This window comes from Capra hircus, chromosome 5, assembly GCF_001704415.2.
Source record: "Capra hircus breed San Clemente chromosome 5, ASM170441v1, whole genome shotgun sequence".
NCBI lineage: Eukaryota > Metazoa > Chordata > Mammalia > Artiodactyla > Bovidae > Capra > Capra hircus.
Genome location: NC_030812.1, coordinates 93,212,468 through 93,231,805, shown reverse-complemented (window position 1 = coordinate 93,231,805; position 19,338 = coordinate 93,212,468). Strand labels below are relative to the sequence as shown.

The following is a 19,338-nucleotide window of genomic DNA, read 5'->3' as shown; positions in this document are numbered from 1 at the left end:
GACTTAGCAGCAGCAGCAGCAGCAAGCAATATAACGGAGAAGGGGATGGCACCCCACTCCAGTACTCTTGCCTGGACAATCCCATGGACGGCAGAGCCTGGTAGGCTGCAGTCCATGGGGTGGTGAAGAGTCGGACACGACTGAGCGACTTTAGTTTCACTCTTCACTTTCATGCATTGGAGAAGGCAATGACAACCCACTCCAGTGTTCTTGCATGGAGAATCCCAGGGATGGGGGAGTCTGGTGGGCTGCCGTCTATGGGGTCGCACAGAGTCGGACACGACTGAAGCGACTTAGCAGCAGCAGCAGTAAGCAACATAAAATCAGAATTTGTATTTTTAGGGTCCAACTAAAGCCAAGAATGCATGCTCAGTCATTTCAGTTATATCTGACTCTTTGTGACCACATGGACCATAACCCACCAGGATCCTCTGTCCACGGGATTTTTCTGGCAAGAACTGGAACTGGAGTGGGCTGCCATTTCCTATTCCAGGGGATCTTCCCAACCCAAGGATAGAACCCACATCTCCTGTGTCTCCTTCATTGCAGGCAGATTCTTTACCCACTTAGCAACCTGGGAAGCCTAACTAAAGCCACACACATACAATGAATATATTTGGAAAGTAAATGCTTTATGTGTGCCAACTGTTAATTATAAAACGTAAGTTTTGATCACCCATGCTAAAAAAAAAAGCTGTAATATATTTCTATTGGTCAACCAAAATGATAGTGCAATATTATTTTCAGACAAAGAGGCAACCAGAGTATGAACCAATAACTGTAGGCAAAAATTACAACAAGATTATGACAGATAAAAGTGTAGGTTATTTTTCCAGATTTTCATGATGCCTGTGCAACTAACTTAACATTTTGTAGTTCATTGTGATTTTTCTCTCATCCTAAAAAAATATTTACTTTCACATCTAATTTTGGATTTTCATTTTTTAATCTTTTTCTTTTAAAAAGCTTCCTAAACTATAAGCTTTGAGGTCTTAGGTCTATCTCTGGGCTCTGAAGTTGTTTAGCGTCAGTTCATAGAATTATTTCTTCCTCATCGACACACACCACCAGGCTGTCACCATACAGAGCCCAGTACGGTTATTCGACTTTGCTCTATTAAGACAATTTGGAAATTAGATTATAGTTACTTATAGAAGACAACGAATGGAATTTCTCAGACTTGAGTTTCTAGGACCCACAATATTACCATGCACTGAGGTATGATACCTCCCCCACAAATAAAACTGAATCCTTTCTAATATCCTGAATAGAATAATGTAAATTTGAAAACATTTATTTTTAAATATAAATGTGTCTGTCTGTCACTTGTTTCCACACACTTTCAGTCTTCAGAGCTGATTTCCTGGAATCTTTTATTAATTATTTAGAAACATCTCACATAAAATATGAACATGTCAAAGTACTTTATCTCTGATATGATTTGAGGGTAGGTATAAATGAATAACTCTTTCCTTTTGTGACTGGATAAGTTATTATGTTTTGAGATTTAAAATATCAGAAAGATAAGTGACCAAAAAAAATGCCCTCAAGTAAAAATTTGTGCTTGCTTGAGTCAGAAATATAAAAGATATTTTATTCCTGTAATGTTTGGGATCGAATCATGCACCATTTGTGGGTGTGTGTATGAAAGCAAACAATTAAGACACATTTTTTTCATTTTTTTTCCTGTCATCTCTGCTAACCATAACAGGTTAATGGAGATATCTCCCTGGCTCCATTATTTCGATACAGATGTCACTAACTTCTCTCAGACACATTTTAATTGCTGTTAGTTTCTAATGAAATTCATAATCCTGAGGGAAAGTTAAACTCATTGAAGGCTCTTCCTGGCTCACTGCAGAATATTAAGCAGCACAAATGTCTGATACTGACATAATTAATAATATTGCACAGGAAGAATTTATTCTAAAGAGCCAGCAAAGAATTAAATGTATTAGATATTATAGAGAATAACATAAATTTTCTAACCTCTTGTCATCCCAATGTAATACATTTGCAACGACAACATTGATTTTTTTTTAAAGTGGACTGAAAATAGCTTATTTGCAACTCACACGTTTACAGCCATTGTTATATATCTGTCTTCTGTCACAGACACCCAAGTGAAATAGGCCAACGAAGATGGCAGCATTGCTCTTGGTCATGCGGATCTAGTTGGAGGAACTTCTTCCTACAGATGCTTTTTAGTATGTGACTGCTCTTTAATGTCTATTTCAAATGCATTCATTCTGTTCCCGCTTATATCCTCAGTATTTTCAGGTCTTTAGAAGGCAATTCATTTGCCTATTTTTCAATTAATTCATAAGGTTCTAAATCTTTCTTTTCGTTGGTTTTTCTGTGTGTATCTATTTGGTGTAAAATGTTTTTATAAAGCCAGTGGGCCCATCAAATATATTTTTAATGTAAAAATTTTCAGCATTGTGAAAATATGTTGAATAAAATGTAAAAGCTTTGCATCCACTCTGCCCTCTTCAGAAATCAGTTCTCCTGGCAGTTTTTCCTGTCTGCTTATACACATGCATATTTTTGTACAAGTGGCATTACAGAATATATATTTTTCTACAAATTATTTCTTCTTGGGCTTTCCTAGTGGCTCAGCTGGTAAAGAATCCACCTGCAGTGCAGGAGACCTGGGTTCAATCCCTGGGTTGGGAAGATCCCCCGGAGAAGGAAATGGCTACTCACTCCAATATTCTGGGCTGGAGAATTCCATGGACTTGTATAGTCCATGGGATTGCAGAGTCAGACACGACTGAGTGATTTTCACTCACTCACTCACAAGTTATTTCTTTTTAATCACATCTGGGAAAGCTTTACATTTCAGTCTATGTAAGAGCATCTCATTATTTTCAACAACTTTCCTTGGCTTTATCTTCTATTTGCTAACCTTTAAAGCTACATGCGTTACTCATTTATTTTTAAATCTCTGTAACACCAAAATTCAGACCAGCAAATTTCAGGGCATTCATTATCTTCCACACTTCACTGGGTTTCATGAACTATTCATGGAAAGTGTGACATTTAGTTATTGATCTTGGTATTCCTAAATATGTTTTTCTCACTGAGTGCAAGTAATGACATTTAAAACTTTTTGCTTCTGGAATGATTTGCATTTTTTTGTAGACAAAACTTCCCGCATTAATAATTTCTAAATTCCATTGCCCAGAAGCGTGAGGCTTCTAACTATTTCTTTGTAGCTTTGGAGCTTTCTCAGACCCTGGCATATGCTTATGCTTTTCTTTGCACATCTGTAAGAAGACAAGTTTTCTTCAGGTTGGTATGGATCTTTATCTTTATTTTATGCTCCAGTTCTATTCTGTGACTTAGTAACGGGAGGTATTTTCACACTTTATGAAGAACCATGAATGTTTCGGGATACTTTGTTTTCAAGAGATAGAAATGTAGGTTGTTTGGTTGCTGCTATAACTGATATTATGTGACATGGTGATTTAGTATCAACTTAATTTTTCTACCATTTTAAAGTTCAAAAGTTATAAGGAAGATTCAGAAGGGGCATATGTTACCCATGTAAATAAATAGCTTTTTACTAAATCATTGTCAATATGCTCACTTAATTCATGAGACTCAGCAAATCTGGAAATTGGAAATGAAACTTCTGCAGCTTTTTAAAAAAATATTTACCTCATCTTGCAGTTATCATCTAAAAAATAACTATTAAGGAACACTGAGGTTTTATATTTAAGCAAATGAAAACAATAAGAATTTATGATATCAAAGATAGGCCAGTGTACTTAGTCTAAGATCAAAAGCCCAACAGTAGTTGACATGGATCAGTGGGGACCTGCAAGAATTAGTAGCTTCAGAAATAAAGCAGGGAGATTCCCAGAACATCCTTCAGCTCTTCAAGGTCATTGCCAACGAACCCCAGGACTCCAATATTTAATTGGCTTTTTAAGCTTGAAGTAATTGAGCTCATTTGACTTTATAAGATCTTTGGATGTATCAGTTGTGGGATTTTAAAAAATCATTTTTATAACAAAGTTTCTCAACATGAAATTTTGCTGATGTTGCTGTAGTTATAAAAACAGAGTGGATGCATTCATATTTGATTTTTGCATATCTATTTTCAACAATCTAAAAATAGCAATATTCACACTTGGTTTCTGCTGAAAATTCCAACTCAGAGTTTTTCAAAGAATAAGGAACAGAAAGATAGTAAAAATATCGATGTTTATAATCACAAGACCTAGCCACAAAAATACTGAACACATAGCAGGCACTTAACAAATAGTATTTGAAAAAGAATAAACAAATGAGAACTTTTTTCTAATCAAGGGTCCGACTAATGGAAAAACACATATTAAGCCAAAAAAGACTGAAAACACTACCAACAAAATGTTTAGTAAAGTGTATAAACATATAGATGCTACATATTCAGATTGTTCTATTAAGATAGAGTATGATACTTATTTTATAAATTGCTCATACTATCAAATAGCTATCATACAACTATCATACATATAGGTGGACAATTTATCTTCACCGTGATGAAGGGAGAGGAGGTTTTTCTCTTCATTTGTTTCTAAGGAGTTTATTGCTGCATTTTGCAAGGCCCAAAGTTGAAATAAAGCTAATTCTCAACCCTTTGATTTCTTCTTTTCTCTATCTACACTGTGCCTTGATGATCTCAGTTTCAAAGTTTTAAATACCATTTATACACTGAAGTTATTTAACTGTATAACTCCAGTCTAGATTGAACCCCTCATTTCCAGAATGATTTGTCTACGTCTAATCTATCTGTCTAAAGAGATGTCTAATAAATATTAAAAATTAACATTCCTAAAACTGAATTCCTAATCTATCCTCAACACCTACACTAGCTCAGTCTTCCTTTAATCAAATAATAGCATGTCCATCCTGTCTAAACTAAAAACCTGGGTGTCATCTCAATTCCTCTTTTTACTTATTCTCACTAATTCATATCTGATTCCTGAGCAAATGTTTTTTATTCCTGACTCTCAAACTTTCTCAGCATTTCCACTGCGCATTATTTCTTATCTGCATATCTAATAGCCTTCTAACAGGTCTTCTAACCTCTTCCAAGAGGATAGTCTCAACACAGAGGCTAGGAGTACACCTAAGTTAGATAATATCACTCCTCTACACAAGACTCTGAACTGGTTTCCTATCCCTCTGGTTAAAGTCAAAGTCTTTATAATGATCTTTGAGGTCCCATGCAATCTTCTGTCAATATCTCTCACCCTCATCTACCAACAATGTCCTCTATAAACATTCCATTCCAAACACACTGGCCTTTAGGTTGTTCCTCAAACACAGCACTTGAACACATCAGAGAGATCACTGCCTCCAGGGCCATTCCTGGTTTTGTTCCTATTCTGAGCATTAAAACAGAGCCTGCCACATAGTAAGTGCACAATAAACATTTGTCAAGCAATTTAATAAATTATAATTTAAGGCCTCTGTTAATTTAATTTGTTTTATCAAAAGGACAGACTTTTAAATGCTTCATATAGTGCCAGAAAGTAATAATAGGCTTAAAGATCAATGGAACCTAATAAGAATGACCAGAAACAATTTTGAAGGGACTCAGATAATTCAAATTGCCAGAAATGGAGTTCAGGGAGACATACACTAAGTCCGTAGAAGTGAAGCATCAAGAAAGGAAAACCAAGCAAACAAACTGAGTGACACCATGAAGATGAGTAGGTATAAGACAGCTTGAAAGCTTGACAGAGCAAGCAGGTTCTACAGGTCTCAGGTGGAAAGCGTTTCTCTTGGCTAAACCATATGTGCGGGGCAAGGTGTTGTCTGCTGCAAGGCTCTCGTGCATAGCAAGTTAAGGGTTCACAGAGGTTTGAACATGTTCTTACCTTCACGAATCTTTTACTTCTGCAGTCACTTTCCCAATACAGATTTTATAAATGATTAATTTAATTCAACTTTTACTAAAATTTGGAATCCCTTGATACTCTCTTTTTTTCCCAATCAATCCATCTTACAAAAAAAATACACTCAGACCATTTTTTTCTACAGGATCCAGTTCTGATCATGTAACTGCAAAAATATTTCAATAGTCCCAGTTCCCTTAACTTGGCCTTTGATGGTCTCCTGGTCTAAATATATCTTTTCACCTTTCAGATCATGGTCCAGAGTGGGTTGGCTGGTGTTCTCTTTTCTTGCAAAGGCCAGAGATCAAGGGTCCTTTCATCTTAGGATTCTTAACTTCTCTAGGTCATTAGAGGCTTCTCTCTTCAGGATGAAAGTGAAGATTGTGCCTGGAGGTTTTTATGGACCAGGCTTGGAGATGCACATAGCTTTTGCCACATTCCATGACTTATCTCAATACTTAAAGAGAAACTGGGAAGTGCAATCAAGCTGTGTGCTCCCAGGAAGAAGAGACAGATATGGGTATTGGTGAGCAAAGGATTTTCCGTATGTTAATTTGTCACCCCAGCTCCCCTAATTACTCATGTTTCAAGGCATAACCTGGGTTTTCCAGATTCCAGGATCTTCAATTATGTAAACAGTCTCTCCCCTTCTTGAATGTTTTTAGCATTTGTCTCTACTTTTGCTTTTACTTACTGTATTTTCTCTTTTTGATAGTTCTTTTAGTATACCATTTTTCCACCAGGTTGAAAGCTCCCTGAGCTGTTGTTGACTGTCTAAGCTGTGCCCAATATGGCACGAGTTGAAAAATATATATATGTTGAGTGACTTAATGTAAATCTCTCAGTTAAAAGGAGAAAAAGTGGATGAGAGCTAAGTAATTTCATAAGCTTAATCCTAAGATTTTATCCTGAGATATTTGGGGAGAGTCAATCACACTGTAACTATAACACTGTTATCTTTAAACATTTTGAAATGCTCTTAGAAATGCTGATACTCCTACTCCCATATAAGAACATAAAATAATATTTTCATTTTAAAAACTATTTTGTCATGGGACAGAATGCTTTTGACCATACTTAATTCTTGCCTGGAATTTTTTTTTAATTAAAAAATATAGTAAAATTCATTCTTATTAAGGTAAAGTTTGATGAGTTTTGACAAGTCTATGTCATGTGACTGCCAACAAAATCAAGACTTAGAACCTTTCCATTACCCTAAAAGTCCCCTTGTGTCCCTTTTGAGTCACTCTCTCTCGTCCCCTCTGGCCCTTGGCAACCATTGATCTGTTTTTTTCCTTTTTGCCTATAGTTGTGCCATTTCCAAAAAGTAGCATCAAACAGCAGGTGGATTTTTGAGTCTGACTTCTCTTCACTTAGCATAATGTATCTGAGATTCATTCATTTGTGGCATGTAGTTTATTTTTATCCCTTAGTAATAATTTGCTGTTGTATAGATCATGGTTTCTTTATCCATTCAAAAGTTGAAGGATTGCCTAAATTTTGAGTAAAATTATCATCCTAATTTGGAAGATTCTCTGGAGCAGGGCATAGCAACACACTCCAGTATTCTTGCCTGGAGAATCCCCATGGACAGAGGAGGCTGGCAGGCTGTGGTCCACAGAGTCGCAAAGAGTCGGACATGACTGAGCGACTAGGCACAGCACAGTGCATCATCCTAATAAAAATTATTTGCTCTTCTGTTTTCCTCTTCTTCATCACTCACTATTCTTAGCTGCTGTGCAAGGTTTCTCAGGATAAGTGATACTATTACTATTACTTTGCTGACACTCATCTGCTGTATTATAAAAAAGCCTAAGTGAACCTGGAGTAGAGATTTGCATCTTGAACAATCAGACAAAAACATTAACATAAATAGTTCATATTTCATTTTTGATAGTATAATTTTAATTGGTAATTATGTTGCTTTATTCATTACACCAATAGTTTCTGGGTACTTACTTTTTTCCTGAAACTGACAAATCCTCTGGAGACAGTGGCAAGCAAATACTTGACATAATTTCTATGCTTGCAGAGTTTACTGTCTAATGAAGGAAACATTCAGTTGGGTAAATGGTGATTAAAAAAAGAAAAAAATATCAATAATAAAAGTACTAATGGGCTCTGAAACCTGAAACTGTGAGATAAGGCTCAGGAAGTAAAGTTTGAGCAGACATCAGATTAAAGAGAAGAGAGGAGCATTCTACAAACAGAGAGCAGACACAGGACTCTGCCAGGAGGAGGCATAGTATGTATGAAATTTAGAAGTTGAGAGAGCAAAGGAGATGGAGGTGGGACAAGAGACTTGAAATGAAAGGTAAGAGACAGAAGGACTTAGGAGCCACAGTCAGTCAGGAAGTTCAGTCGCTGAGTGGTGTTTATTTATGGAAATAAGATAATTCTGGTGGAATTATTAGGAGCTCAGTTTCAGACTTTTAAAATTTGAGGTGTTTTAATTTTTATTTGAAGTAGAGTTGGTTTACAATGTTGTATTACTTTATGGTGTTCAGCAAAGTGATTTTAGCTGTCACTGGGAAGCACGTATATGGTAGAGAGTCTGCCTACAGCACAGGAGGCACAGGAGATGCAGGTTCGATCCCTGGGCCGGGAAGATCCCCTGGAGGAGCATGGCAACCACGTTAGTGTTCTTTCCTGGAGAACCCCATGGACAGGGCCATCTGGCAGGCTATGGTCCATAGGGTCACAAAGAGTCAGACAAAACCAAAGTGATTTAGCACGTATGCGTGTGCGCACACACACACACATTCTATATTATATTATTTTCAGTATGTTTTATTATAATATATTGAATATTAGTTCAGTTCAGTTCAGTTCAGTCACTCAGTTGTGTCTGACTCTGTGCGACCCCATGAATCGCAGCACGCCAGGCCTCCCTGTCCATCACCATCTCCCGGAGTTCACTCAGACTCACGTCCATCGAGTCCGTGATGCCATCCAGCCATCTCATCCTCTGTCGTCCCCTTCTCCTCCTGCCCCCAATCCCTCCCAGCATCAGAGTCTTTTCCAATGAGTCAACTCTTCGTGTGAGGTAGCCAAAGTACTGGAGCTTCAGCTTTAGCATCATTCCCTCCAAAGAAATCCCAGGGTTGATCTCCTTCAGAATGCACTGGTTGGATCTCCTTGCAGTCCAAGGGACTCTCAAGAGTCTTCTCCAACACCACAGTTCAAAAGCATCAATTCTTTGGTGCTCAGCCTTCTTCACAGTCCAACTCTCACATGCATACATGACCACAGGAAAAACCATAGCCTTGACTAGATGGACCTTAGTCGGCAAAGTAATGTCTCTGGTTTTGAATATACTATCTAAGTTGGTCATAACTTTTCTTCCAAGAAGTAAGCGTCTTTTAATTTCATGGCTGCAGTCACCATCTGCAGTGATTTTTGAGCCCATAAAAATAAAGTCTGACACTGTTTCTACTGTTCCTCCATCTATTTCCCATGAAGTGATGGGACCGGATGCCATGATCTTTGTTTTCTGAATGTTGAGCTTTAAGCCAACTTTTTCACTCTCCTCTTTCACTTTCCTCAAGAGGCTTTTTAGCTCCTCTTCACTTTCTGCCATAAGGGTGGTGTCATCTGCATATATTGAATATATTTCCCAATAATGTACAGTAGGACTTTGCTGTTTATCTATTTTATACATAGTAGTTTGTACCTGCTAAACTCAAACTCTTACTTTATCCCTCTCCCCACTCTTTTTCCCCTTGGTTAACATAAGTTTGTTTTCTACATCTGTGAGTCTGTTTATTTGTGTTGTATTTTAGATCCCACATATACTTTATATCATATAGTATTTTTCTCTTTCTGACTTACTTCAGTTAGTATGATAATCTTTAGGTCCTTCCATGTTGCTACAAATGTCATTATTTCATTCTTTTTTAAGGCTGAGCAGTATTCTATTATGTGCATGTGTGTGTGTGTATGTGTATGTGTGTGTGTGTGTGTATAAAGATGTGATATAGATACACCATTCATCTGTCTATGGACATTTAAGTTGCTTCCATATCTTGCTTATTATTAACGGTGTTGCTATGAATACTGGAGTACATGTATCTTTTTAGTTTTCATCTTTTCTGGATCTAAACCCAGGAGTGGGACTGTTGTATCATATGGCAATTCGATTTTTAGTTTTTTAAGGAAAAGGAATCTTCGTATGGTTTTCCATAATGGCTGTGGAATTTACATTCATACCAACAGTGTAGGAGGGTTCCCTTTTCTCTACACCCTCTCCAGCATTTGTTATTTATAGACTTTTTAATGCTTAAGGTGTTTTAAACATTCAAAAGTACTTTTAAGCATGCAGGCTTGGGCATGGGTCCAAAGATATAACTCTTTGGATAGTCTGCCTAGGTGGGAATTGAAACACAGTCGTAGGTTAGAATGCTAGGGCATAGATACAGAAGAAAATAGTAGAAATTAAGGTTAATCTTTTAAAACTGTAACATTAAATGGACAGGACGGGGAGAATAATCCAGCAAGGGAGATTTTAAAAGAACATCCAGAGATATACAAAAAAGCCAGAAATGTGCAGAATGATGAAAATTCAGAGATCAGAGTGTTTCAAAAAGGAGGGACAAGTCACCATAGCAAATGCTACCAAGTGAGAGCAGTGTTAGAGAGATAACGAGAGTAGAAGTCACATCAGAGTGGTTTGAAGGGTAAATAGATGATGAAAAATGTAGACAGAGAATACACACAACACTTCAGAAAAATATTACTGTAAAGGGGCAGTGGTGAAACATCAAGAGAAAGACAATGTGGCAACTGAGAGCATGAATGATTTGGTGAAGGTTTTCTTTCCTTTAATCTTAAAGACATGAACATGGCTAACAAAGCTAAAGGAGGCACTTCCTTGGTAGACCAGCAATTAAAACTTTGCCCTCCAATGCCAGGGGTGCGACTTCAGTCCCTGGTTGTGGAGCTAACATCTCACATGCCTCGCAGTAAAAAAAAGAATCAAAACATAAAGCAGAAGTGATATTGTGACAAATTCAATAAAAACTTTAAAAATCATCCACATCAAAACAAATCTTTTTAAAAAAGCCAATAGATGGAATATATTAAAAGGGAGGTGTTTAGAATAAGAGGGCAGGGGAGGCTGGAAGGAATGGTTTCTAGAAAATAGGTGGTGGAATTAGCTTTAGGTGGTTATTAAGAGAGAGCTCCTTGCTTTTAATAAGAAAGATAGAAAACAGATATGGGTGGTATTATTTTTGCTGTCAGGGAAGACAAAAAAAAGTTGTCACTTAATGGCTGATGTTTCCTCTGTAAAATGTTAGTTGCTCACTTGTGTCCAACTCTTTGCGACCCCATGGATTCCTCTGTCCATGGAATTTTTCAGGCAAGAATCCTGGGGTGAGTTGCTGTTCCCTTCTCCAGGGTATCTTCCTCCAGGGATCAAACCCTGGTCTCTTGCTTTACAAGCAGATTCTTTACCATCTGAGCTGTCAGGGAAGCCCATTTTCTCTGTAAGGTAGAAGGTAAATCAAAACACTGAAAGAGTCTTCAGGTCTGAGTGTTGGTGGTTTAAACTGAATAGAAAAGGTTGGAAATGACAGCTGAAATGTGAGACAGTGAATTAACAGAGACTGGCATAGGCTTGACATGAACTGATCCCTTCCTGGATTGCATTCAAATCATCCTCTACCCATATGTTCAATGCTTACCTTTGTGACAGTCTCTGCAGTATCGAATTACCAAACAAATGAGAGGAAATCTCTACATTCAACTCTTTCTCCCAAATTGTTCCTTTCACAGATAGTCATACTATGCAGACATATCTAGAAATGCACAGCTTCACAATTATGCCTTTTCTTTATGTCCCTTCACGAGGAAAATGTTATTCCCGTGGGCACTGGAACTTCCCCCAGAACATTTGTAGCTTCCTCAAAATTTTTCTTCTAGAGCCTTCTGCTGAGATATCAATCTATCGGTGGCATTCCCCATTCCTCTTTAGACTATAGGCGTCTTCTCACGGATTTGAAAATATTATTAACTTTGTGATTTTTAGCATAAAAAATTGATCTGGTGTAATTGGCCTGGAGTAAAATTGTCCATGTAATATTTTATGCCTCTTGGTAAAGTCCTTCACAGGTAAAACAGTGCATTATCAAAGCATGTGATTAATGTTTTCATAGTTTCTATGAAATCACTATGACCAAATTTTCCATAATTATATATTGGCAACCACTTTTTAGTAACACAAATATAGACACTATGTGTGTCACATAGTAGGCAGTGAACATCGCATTCCACCTTTAATTTGAGGAAAGTAAGGGAAGAAGTGAAGGAAGGATCTACAGACACCATGTCCACTTTGCAACAGAATATAATAAAATACATTATAAATTGTAAATATGTCTTTATTTATAAATTATATTCAAGTTTTAGTCATGCCTTTTGCTAAGCTAAAGTGAATCCTCCCATGCAGGTGTTAATGCTTTAAATTATAATTAGTCAAGAAGCCTAGTTATGAAGAAAAATTAGATGCTTATATGATATCAATATCTGGGTGCTCAGAAAAAAATATAATTAAAGTTCATTAGCTAATGCATATAAATGAAATATAAAATAAATCTGCATGACTTAAGGCTTTTTAATGTATTCTTTTTTAAAAAATTTTGTTCTATTAAAGAAAATGTTAACAGGACACAGCAATTTTAGAAAATAACTAAGAGGGAATAGTATCTTAAAACGAGCATCTACCTTCTTGATTTAGGATCACTTATCTACAGCCTGTAGTCTGTGTCCAGTGCTAAATATTTGCTAATGTTTTCTGTTTTATTATTCCTTTGAGTGGATAATTTTGTGTCATGAAGCTTTTACCTTGTAGTACAATATTCTTACTTGATTTTTCTTAAAACCATGTTATAGTCTTATATGCCTTAACAGGAATTATTTTCAAAAAAAAAAAAAAGAGGTAATGGGAAAACAGGCTACATACAAAAGCAAAAATGACCTTCTGTAGTGAATTTCACTGTTTTTCAAGTGTGGCAAGAATAATAAATCTTGGCAGTTGAAACTTGCTGTTCACCTGAGGGCTGCCAATCACTCCCATTTTGAGAGACAGAATTTGTGAATTGTCAACACATCTTTTAGGCGAGAAACCAGTGTTCATCAAGAGCAAAATGAAAACAAATGCTCAAATAAATTGAAAATCAAAATGCTTCCTGGTCATCTGATCTTGAGAACATATTACATATAATCTACAGTACCTATGTGATAACAACTGTAATATGTGAGATACAGATGCCAAAATGCATAACTCTTGGTGTGCTTCTTAGACGGATTATATTCTGGAGATCAGTAACTGGAGTTTTTTCTGCATTCCTTAAACAGTAAACTATTTCTCATTGAGCAACTCCCATGAATACAGCCCTATCACACTAAAACTGCTGACAGCCTGGTAGGCGATTTCAGTGGTGGAAGCCAGGACTAAACACACTGAACTACATTAGAGTTGGTCCCTGGAGGACAGAATTGAACTTCATTGGCAAGGGCACAGTAAGAGTTCCATTTGACTCCTCATTAAACCTCTCATAGGGATTACAGCTCCTTCTCTGTGGCTACTATTGCTTCTCTTTCTACAGAAGAGATAGATGTGAATGCTTAGTCCTGGGTATTGTTGTTGTTGTTTTGTTTTGTTTTGTTTTTTTTTTTTGTTTTTTTTTTTTAGGAAAAGATTACTTTTCCTAACCAAAACAAAGTCTCTTGCAGATTAAAAAAAAATGGGCTTCCAGTTTCTCGCTCATTAACCACCTTATTATTTCCTAAGGAAGTAGAGAGCTTTATTTCATTTTGTGAGAATTCATTTTTTTTTTGAGAATTCATTTTTAAATGCCTGTCTTAGGGAATGCAAGAGATTCTGTTTTATTTGCATTTATTATTTATCCCAGAAACGCAGCATTATGGAGGAAACAGTTGGTGCTAACGATCTCAGCCTTCTTAATCAAGCAGTGTTATTGTGATCATGTCATCACAACAAACACTTTGAAGCATATATTACTATAGGTACCTTATGTTGCCCATGGCCATTATTGTGGATTTGGAGTCCTGAAAAGAGTGAGATAAGATTCATCATCCTTTGGAAGTACTGCACTGGAAAAACCAATCAATAGTTCAGAAAGCACACCGCAGGCTCTATGGATTGGAAACCCCACGCAGGTGATGATGCGGCATTTGCATTCTTCTTGGTTGTCTCTCCCAGAATGACTCTCAAGCCTGTTATTTTTTTAAGTGCAATAAAAACAAATGAAAGTATTTTTTTTCCAGCAATGGCTAAGTGACTTATCTTCTCTGAAGAGAACATTTTCTCTGATTATGAAATAACACCCTCAGTATTCAGGCCACCTAATCACAGTGTCAGAACGGAATATTGAAAATGTTAACAACTAATTCTTCACTGGGGAATGCTTTACTGCTTACTGTTTACTGTTATTGTTCTCCCAAAGTGTACAAGGGCATAAAGGGCTAAGCAAATTGTGATGCAAGTGATAAAGAGAAATACAGAAAAACAACATAGAAAAGATGGTTATTATAAAAATGCACATTACTGTGAAAGTTCTTTTTGCATTTACATGATGAATATATGATTAGTAGACAATTTCTAACACTCTATTTACATCTGTTAAGCCTATGTCCGTGCAGTATCTATACATCCATGGGTGGGTGCTCAGTCACTCAATCGTGTCTGACTCTTTGTGATCCCATGGACTGTAGCCCATCAGGCTTCTCTGTCCATGGGATTTTCCAGGCAAGAATACTGAAGTGGGTTGCCATGCCCACCTCCAGGGGATCTTCCCCACCCAGGGACTGAACCTGTGTCTCCTACCGCTCCTGCACTGCAGGCGGATTCTTTACCACTGAGCCACCGGGGAAGCCCAGCTACACGTGCATACATGAACATGTGCACACATATATGTATCTTTATATATATCCATAATCCACGACATGGGCACACGTACTTTAAAATCTAACTTTATTTAAAGTAGAAATTGTTGGAAACTTATGAGTGTGGTTTTGGCCTAAACATCCTTTTGGTTCCAGACATGAGATCATTTCGCTGTCACTTTTGGGAGTGAGTGGGAATAGAATTCTGCTTTTAGGAGCTTCTGAATATAAAGGGAATATACCAAACCCAAACCCTACAAGTCTAGTCCCAATGATAATATTTTCAGATAGCCCATGACTCTGACTTAGAGGGATGGAGAAACAACTAATATTTTCTCAAGAGAAAAAAGAAGGTCCAGGCCAATCAAGTGTGGACATGAGGGCACTAAATTGAGTATGTGAAGAGAAGAAGGTGAGAAGGAAAGTAGTTTCTAAAGGAAGACACCAAAGGCAGAAATTCAGACCATTATTCTATATTTATGCAAATAAGAAATCAGTACACATATATACTCATGTAAATATATTCAATTTAAACCTTTCTCAGATGCACAAATACGTACCAGTCATCTGTGCAAACAAATATGGAATCATTATGTTGTACCTCTGAAACTAATACGATGTCATATGTCAATTATAGCTCAATAAAAAAAAAAAAAAACAGTACAGAAAGGTCCCGTGTACCTCCAGCCAGTTTCCTTCAAGAATAACATCTTCTATAACTATAGTATTTAGGTATTAAAATCAGACAACTGCCAGTGGGAGCATTCACAGACCTTATTCAAATTTCACCAGTTTGCACTCATTTGTGTGTGTTTCTGTACAATTTTATCATCTGGGTAGATTTGTGTAACCACCACCAGAGTCAAGATACAGAACTATTTTTTCACCACTTTTAACTTACACACCCTCTCTTTCCCCTCCTCCTACTCATACTTTGCTAGTGGGAATGTAAAATGACACAACGACTCTGGAAATGTTCAATAGTTTCTGTAATCATTAAACATTTTAAAAAGTATACAAATGTTTATATGTTTATAAATATGAGTCATATAATGTGGATAAACCTCCTCCTATAGTCCACTCAGATTTCAAAGGACAGCTCTTGCAGTTTACAAAAACTCTGACTTCAAACAGAAAAAAAATAAATTTTATATATATATATATATATATATATATGCTAGTTCCTCCTGGGTGAGTGTTGGATAGAGAGAATGAGAGTGTTTATTTATTTTATTAATTTTTATTGAAGTATGAAGTGAAAGTGAAAGTCACTCAGTCCTGTCCAACTCTTTGAGACCCCATGGACTGTATACAGGGGGGTCCATGGACTTCTCCAGGCCAGAATACTAGAGTGGGTAGCCTTTCCCTTCTCCAGGGGATCCAATCCAGGGATAGGATCCAGGATCTCCCACACGGCAGGCGGATTCTTCACTAGCTGAACCACAAGGGAAGTATAGCTGCCTTATAATGTTGTGTTAGCTTCTGCTGTACAGCAAAGTGAATCAGCTCTACTTGTACATGAGCGCATGCTAAATAGCTTCAGTCATGTCTGACTCTTTGCGACCCTATGGACAATAGCCCGCTAGGGTCCTCTGTCCATGGAATTCTTCAGGCAAGAATACCGGAGTGGGTAGCCATGCCCTCCTCTAGGGGACCGTCCCCATCCAGGGATCCAATCCACCTCTCTAATGTCTCCTGCATTTACAGGCACGTTCTTTTTCACTAAGGCCACCTGGGAAGCCCATCAGTTCAGTTCAGCTCAGTTGCTCAGTCGTGTCCGACTCTTGCAACCTCATGAATCGCAGCACGCCAGGCCTCCCTGTCCATCACCAACTCCTGGAGTTCACGCAAACTCAAGTCCATCGAGTCGGTGATGCCATCCAGCCATCTCATCCTCTACCGTCCCCTTCTCCTCCTGCCCCCAATCCCTCCCAGCATCAGAGTCTTTTCCAATGAGTCAACTCTTCGCATGAGGTGGCCAAAGTACTGGAGTTTCAGCCCCAGCATCAGTCCTTCCAAAGAACACCTATACCTGTACATATATCTCCTCTTTTTCAGACTTCCTTTTCATTTAGGTCATCACAGAGTAAACGGCAAAACTCTCTGCACCATACAGTAGGCTGGAGAATGGGAGTATTTAAATGGGAGGAAGAAGAGAGTGGAAACAGGAAGGATTATCCTCCTGAGTGGACTGCCCAGGTGGCTCTAGTGGTCAAGAATCAGCTTGCCAGAGCAAGGGATACAGGTTCAATCCCTGGGTCCGGATGATACACTGGAGTAGGAAGTGGCAAACCCCTCCAGTATTCTAGCCTGGAAAATTCCATGGACAGAGGAGCCTGGCGGGCTACAGTTCATGGGGTCGCAAAGAGTCAGACACACTCGCGCGCGCGCGCGCGCACACACACACACACACACACACACACATACACACACTGAGTTCCATCACTACATTCACAACCAATCACTTCTCCCCACAAGGGTTAACTGCAACTGGTAGCAGATGTAGGTAGATCTAGAGGGGACCCGGGTTTCCAGCTCGTGAGTTGCTCAAGAGGAGTCCGGGAAGAACTCTTGCGTCCCAGAGACTGTGGAAAGCGTTGGGGCGGAGCCTGGAGTGAGGGGCCGTCCAGCGCTGCGAGGCGGCGGGCGGACCCTGGTGGGAGGGCCCCCGGCTGCTGTCACTTTACGAGTCCGCAGCCCGGAGCGTGAGTATCTCGGCTGCCTGAGGACCGCGGCGGGCGGCGCGCAAGGCCCCCGCCTCTCGCTCCCCACGCGGACGCCGCGCCAGAGCCTCGCCCACTCCAATCCCCACCCTCACCATCCGTAACTGTTAAAGAACAGCCGCGCCTGGCGCGTTCCTAGAGGATCCCGGGTGCAGAAGGCGGAAGGGGAGCAGGCGCAGGGGCACTGGAAAGGCAGGATGCGCCCTCCCGGAGCAACCTCGGCGCCCAGGGTCTGAGGCTGAAGCCCCAGCTCGCCATTGTGAGCCGCCCGCGGAGCCAGGCGGCGCCACCGTACTCCCGGCTCCCCGTCCACGCCGCGATGGGGCACCTGCCCGCGAGGACGCGCGGCGGCCGCCGCCTCCTGCCTCTGCTCTGGCTCTTTGTGCTGTTCAAGGTAGGGGACCCCCCTTCCCCAGCCCCCGCGGTCCTGCCTGCGCCCGCGCTCCGGCGCCCCAGCTCTGCCGCCGGGGAGCCGCGCGCCCCGCGGGCGGGATGGCCCGGCTGCCGGCAGCGCCAGCTGTGCCGCCGGAGCGCACGCTTTGTTGTCCTTGCCTCTGCGTGTTCCCCGCGGGCTTAAGGGATGGAGTGGAAGAACAAGGAAGTTTGCTCCCTCCAGCTTTGACCCTTTGTGCTCTTTGACCGCCTTCGGCATCTCCATCAAAGGTCGGCTCTCCGGTGGTGCTTCCTCCGACAAAATGAGGTCACTTTCCCTTCTGGTCGCTACTGCACCCCAATGCTGCTTCACCTTTCTACCCTCCCCCAACGAGGTTGTGGAGTCTTTGTCTTAATTTACTTTCTGCTGGAATGATACACAGGGGGCTGAGCTCCCTGGCCGAACATGGACTGCCAGGGTGGGGAGTGAGCTTGATTGTCTTTGACTAAGGAGCGTAAGCTTGAGGCTGGGCAGGACCCCTCTCCCCACGTTCTCCTCTCCAACCTTTACAAAGTCTCTAGACTTTCCCTCACTATATTTACTGAGGATGCTACCTCTAAATTTCAGTGTCAGACATCTGTATAATTAACTTTGTCGTGTCTTCTTTGGAATATCTTCCTCAGTGTTTTACTTTGGGGAATATAAACCAGACAAGGGCTGCTTTAAAAGAAATCCTAGTTTGATAACTATACTGTCCATAAAAATTTTTAAAGAAATTTAAGTTAGATGTCTTTGGAGAAGTGTTATGAGGTTATAAGGAAGGTAATTGTCTTTCCTTCGTGTCTTCCGGGTGCCTACTTCAGTTGTGTTATTTAGTCCTTTTTTTGGCAAAGCAAACTCAAGTGTGTCGACAGGTGACCAGGAGCTATCCATTCAGCACCACAGCGCTATCTACCTTAGAGATGGATGAAATATTAATGGATGCAAACGTTTTCTTATCAAAGAGTCATTTCTTGCTCATACGCACCATTAATTATGAATGTCTGATAAAGAGATAGTGGAACAGAGCCAACGGATTGAGAACAGCCAGTTTTAAATATTCCATATTTTCATTTACCTTCGTGGAAAAAGGAAAACTAGTGTCTGCGAGAACCAGCAATAGAGAGCCTAAACATGATTCCAAATTATACTTAATATGTTTTTACATTTTCTGAAGCTATCAATAATTTTTTAATTTGATAAATAATGAGCTTGGTCGTATATTTTTACTCTAAGAGGTTGCTCTCTAAGTAGACACCATAAATGTGTACGTTCTATGAACATGCACAAACTTTGAAGTTCCTATTAATATTTCTATTTGTCATATTCTGTCATGTCTATTATGTCTATGCAACACTTGTCATGAATGCAAAGTGAGAAATTGAATAACCACACATTTTACTCA

At 39.3% G+C, this 19,338-nt stretch overlaps 1 protein-coding gene across 1 annotated transcript in view; it reads left to right on the top strand.

The window, feature by feature from the left end:
- PTPRO (protein tyrosine phosphatase, receptor type O) overlaps window positions 17,629–19,338 on the top strand; it is a 270,106-nt gene continuing 268,396 nt past the window's right edge. The window contains exon 1 of the mRNA XM_018048437.1: window positions 17,629–17,915. Coding sequence (XP_017903926.1) covers window positions 17,841–17,915 — 75 coding nt within the window. The 5' untranslated portion in view covers window positions 17,629–17,840. The remainder of the gene's footprint in view (window positions 17,916–19,338) is intronic.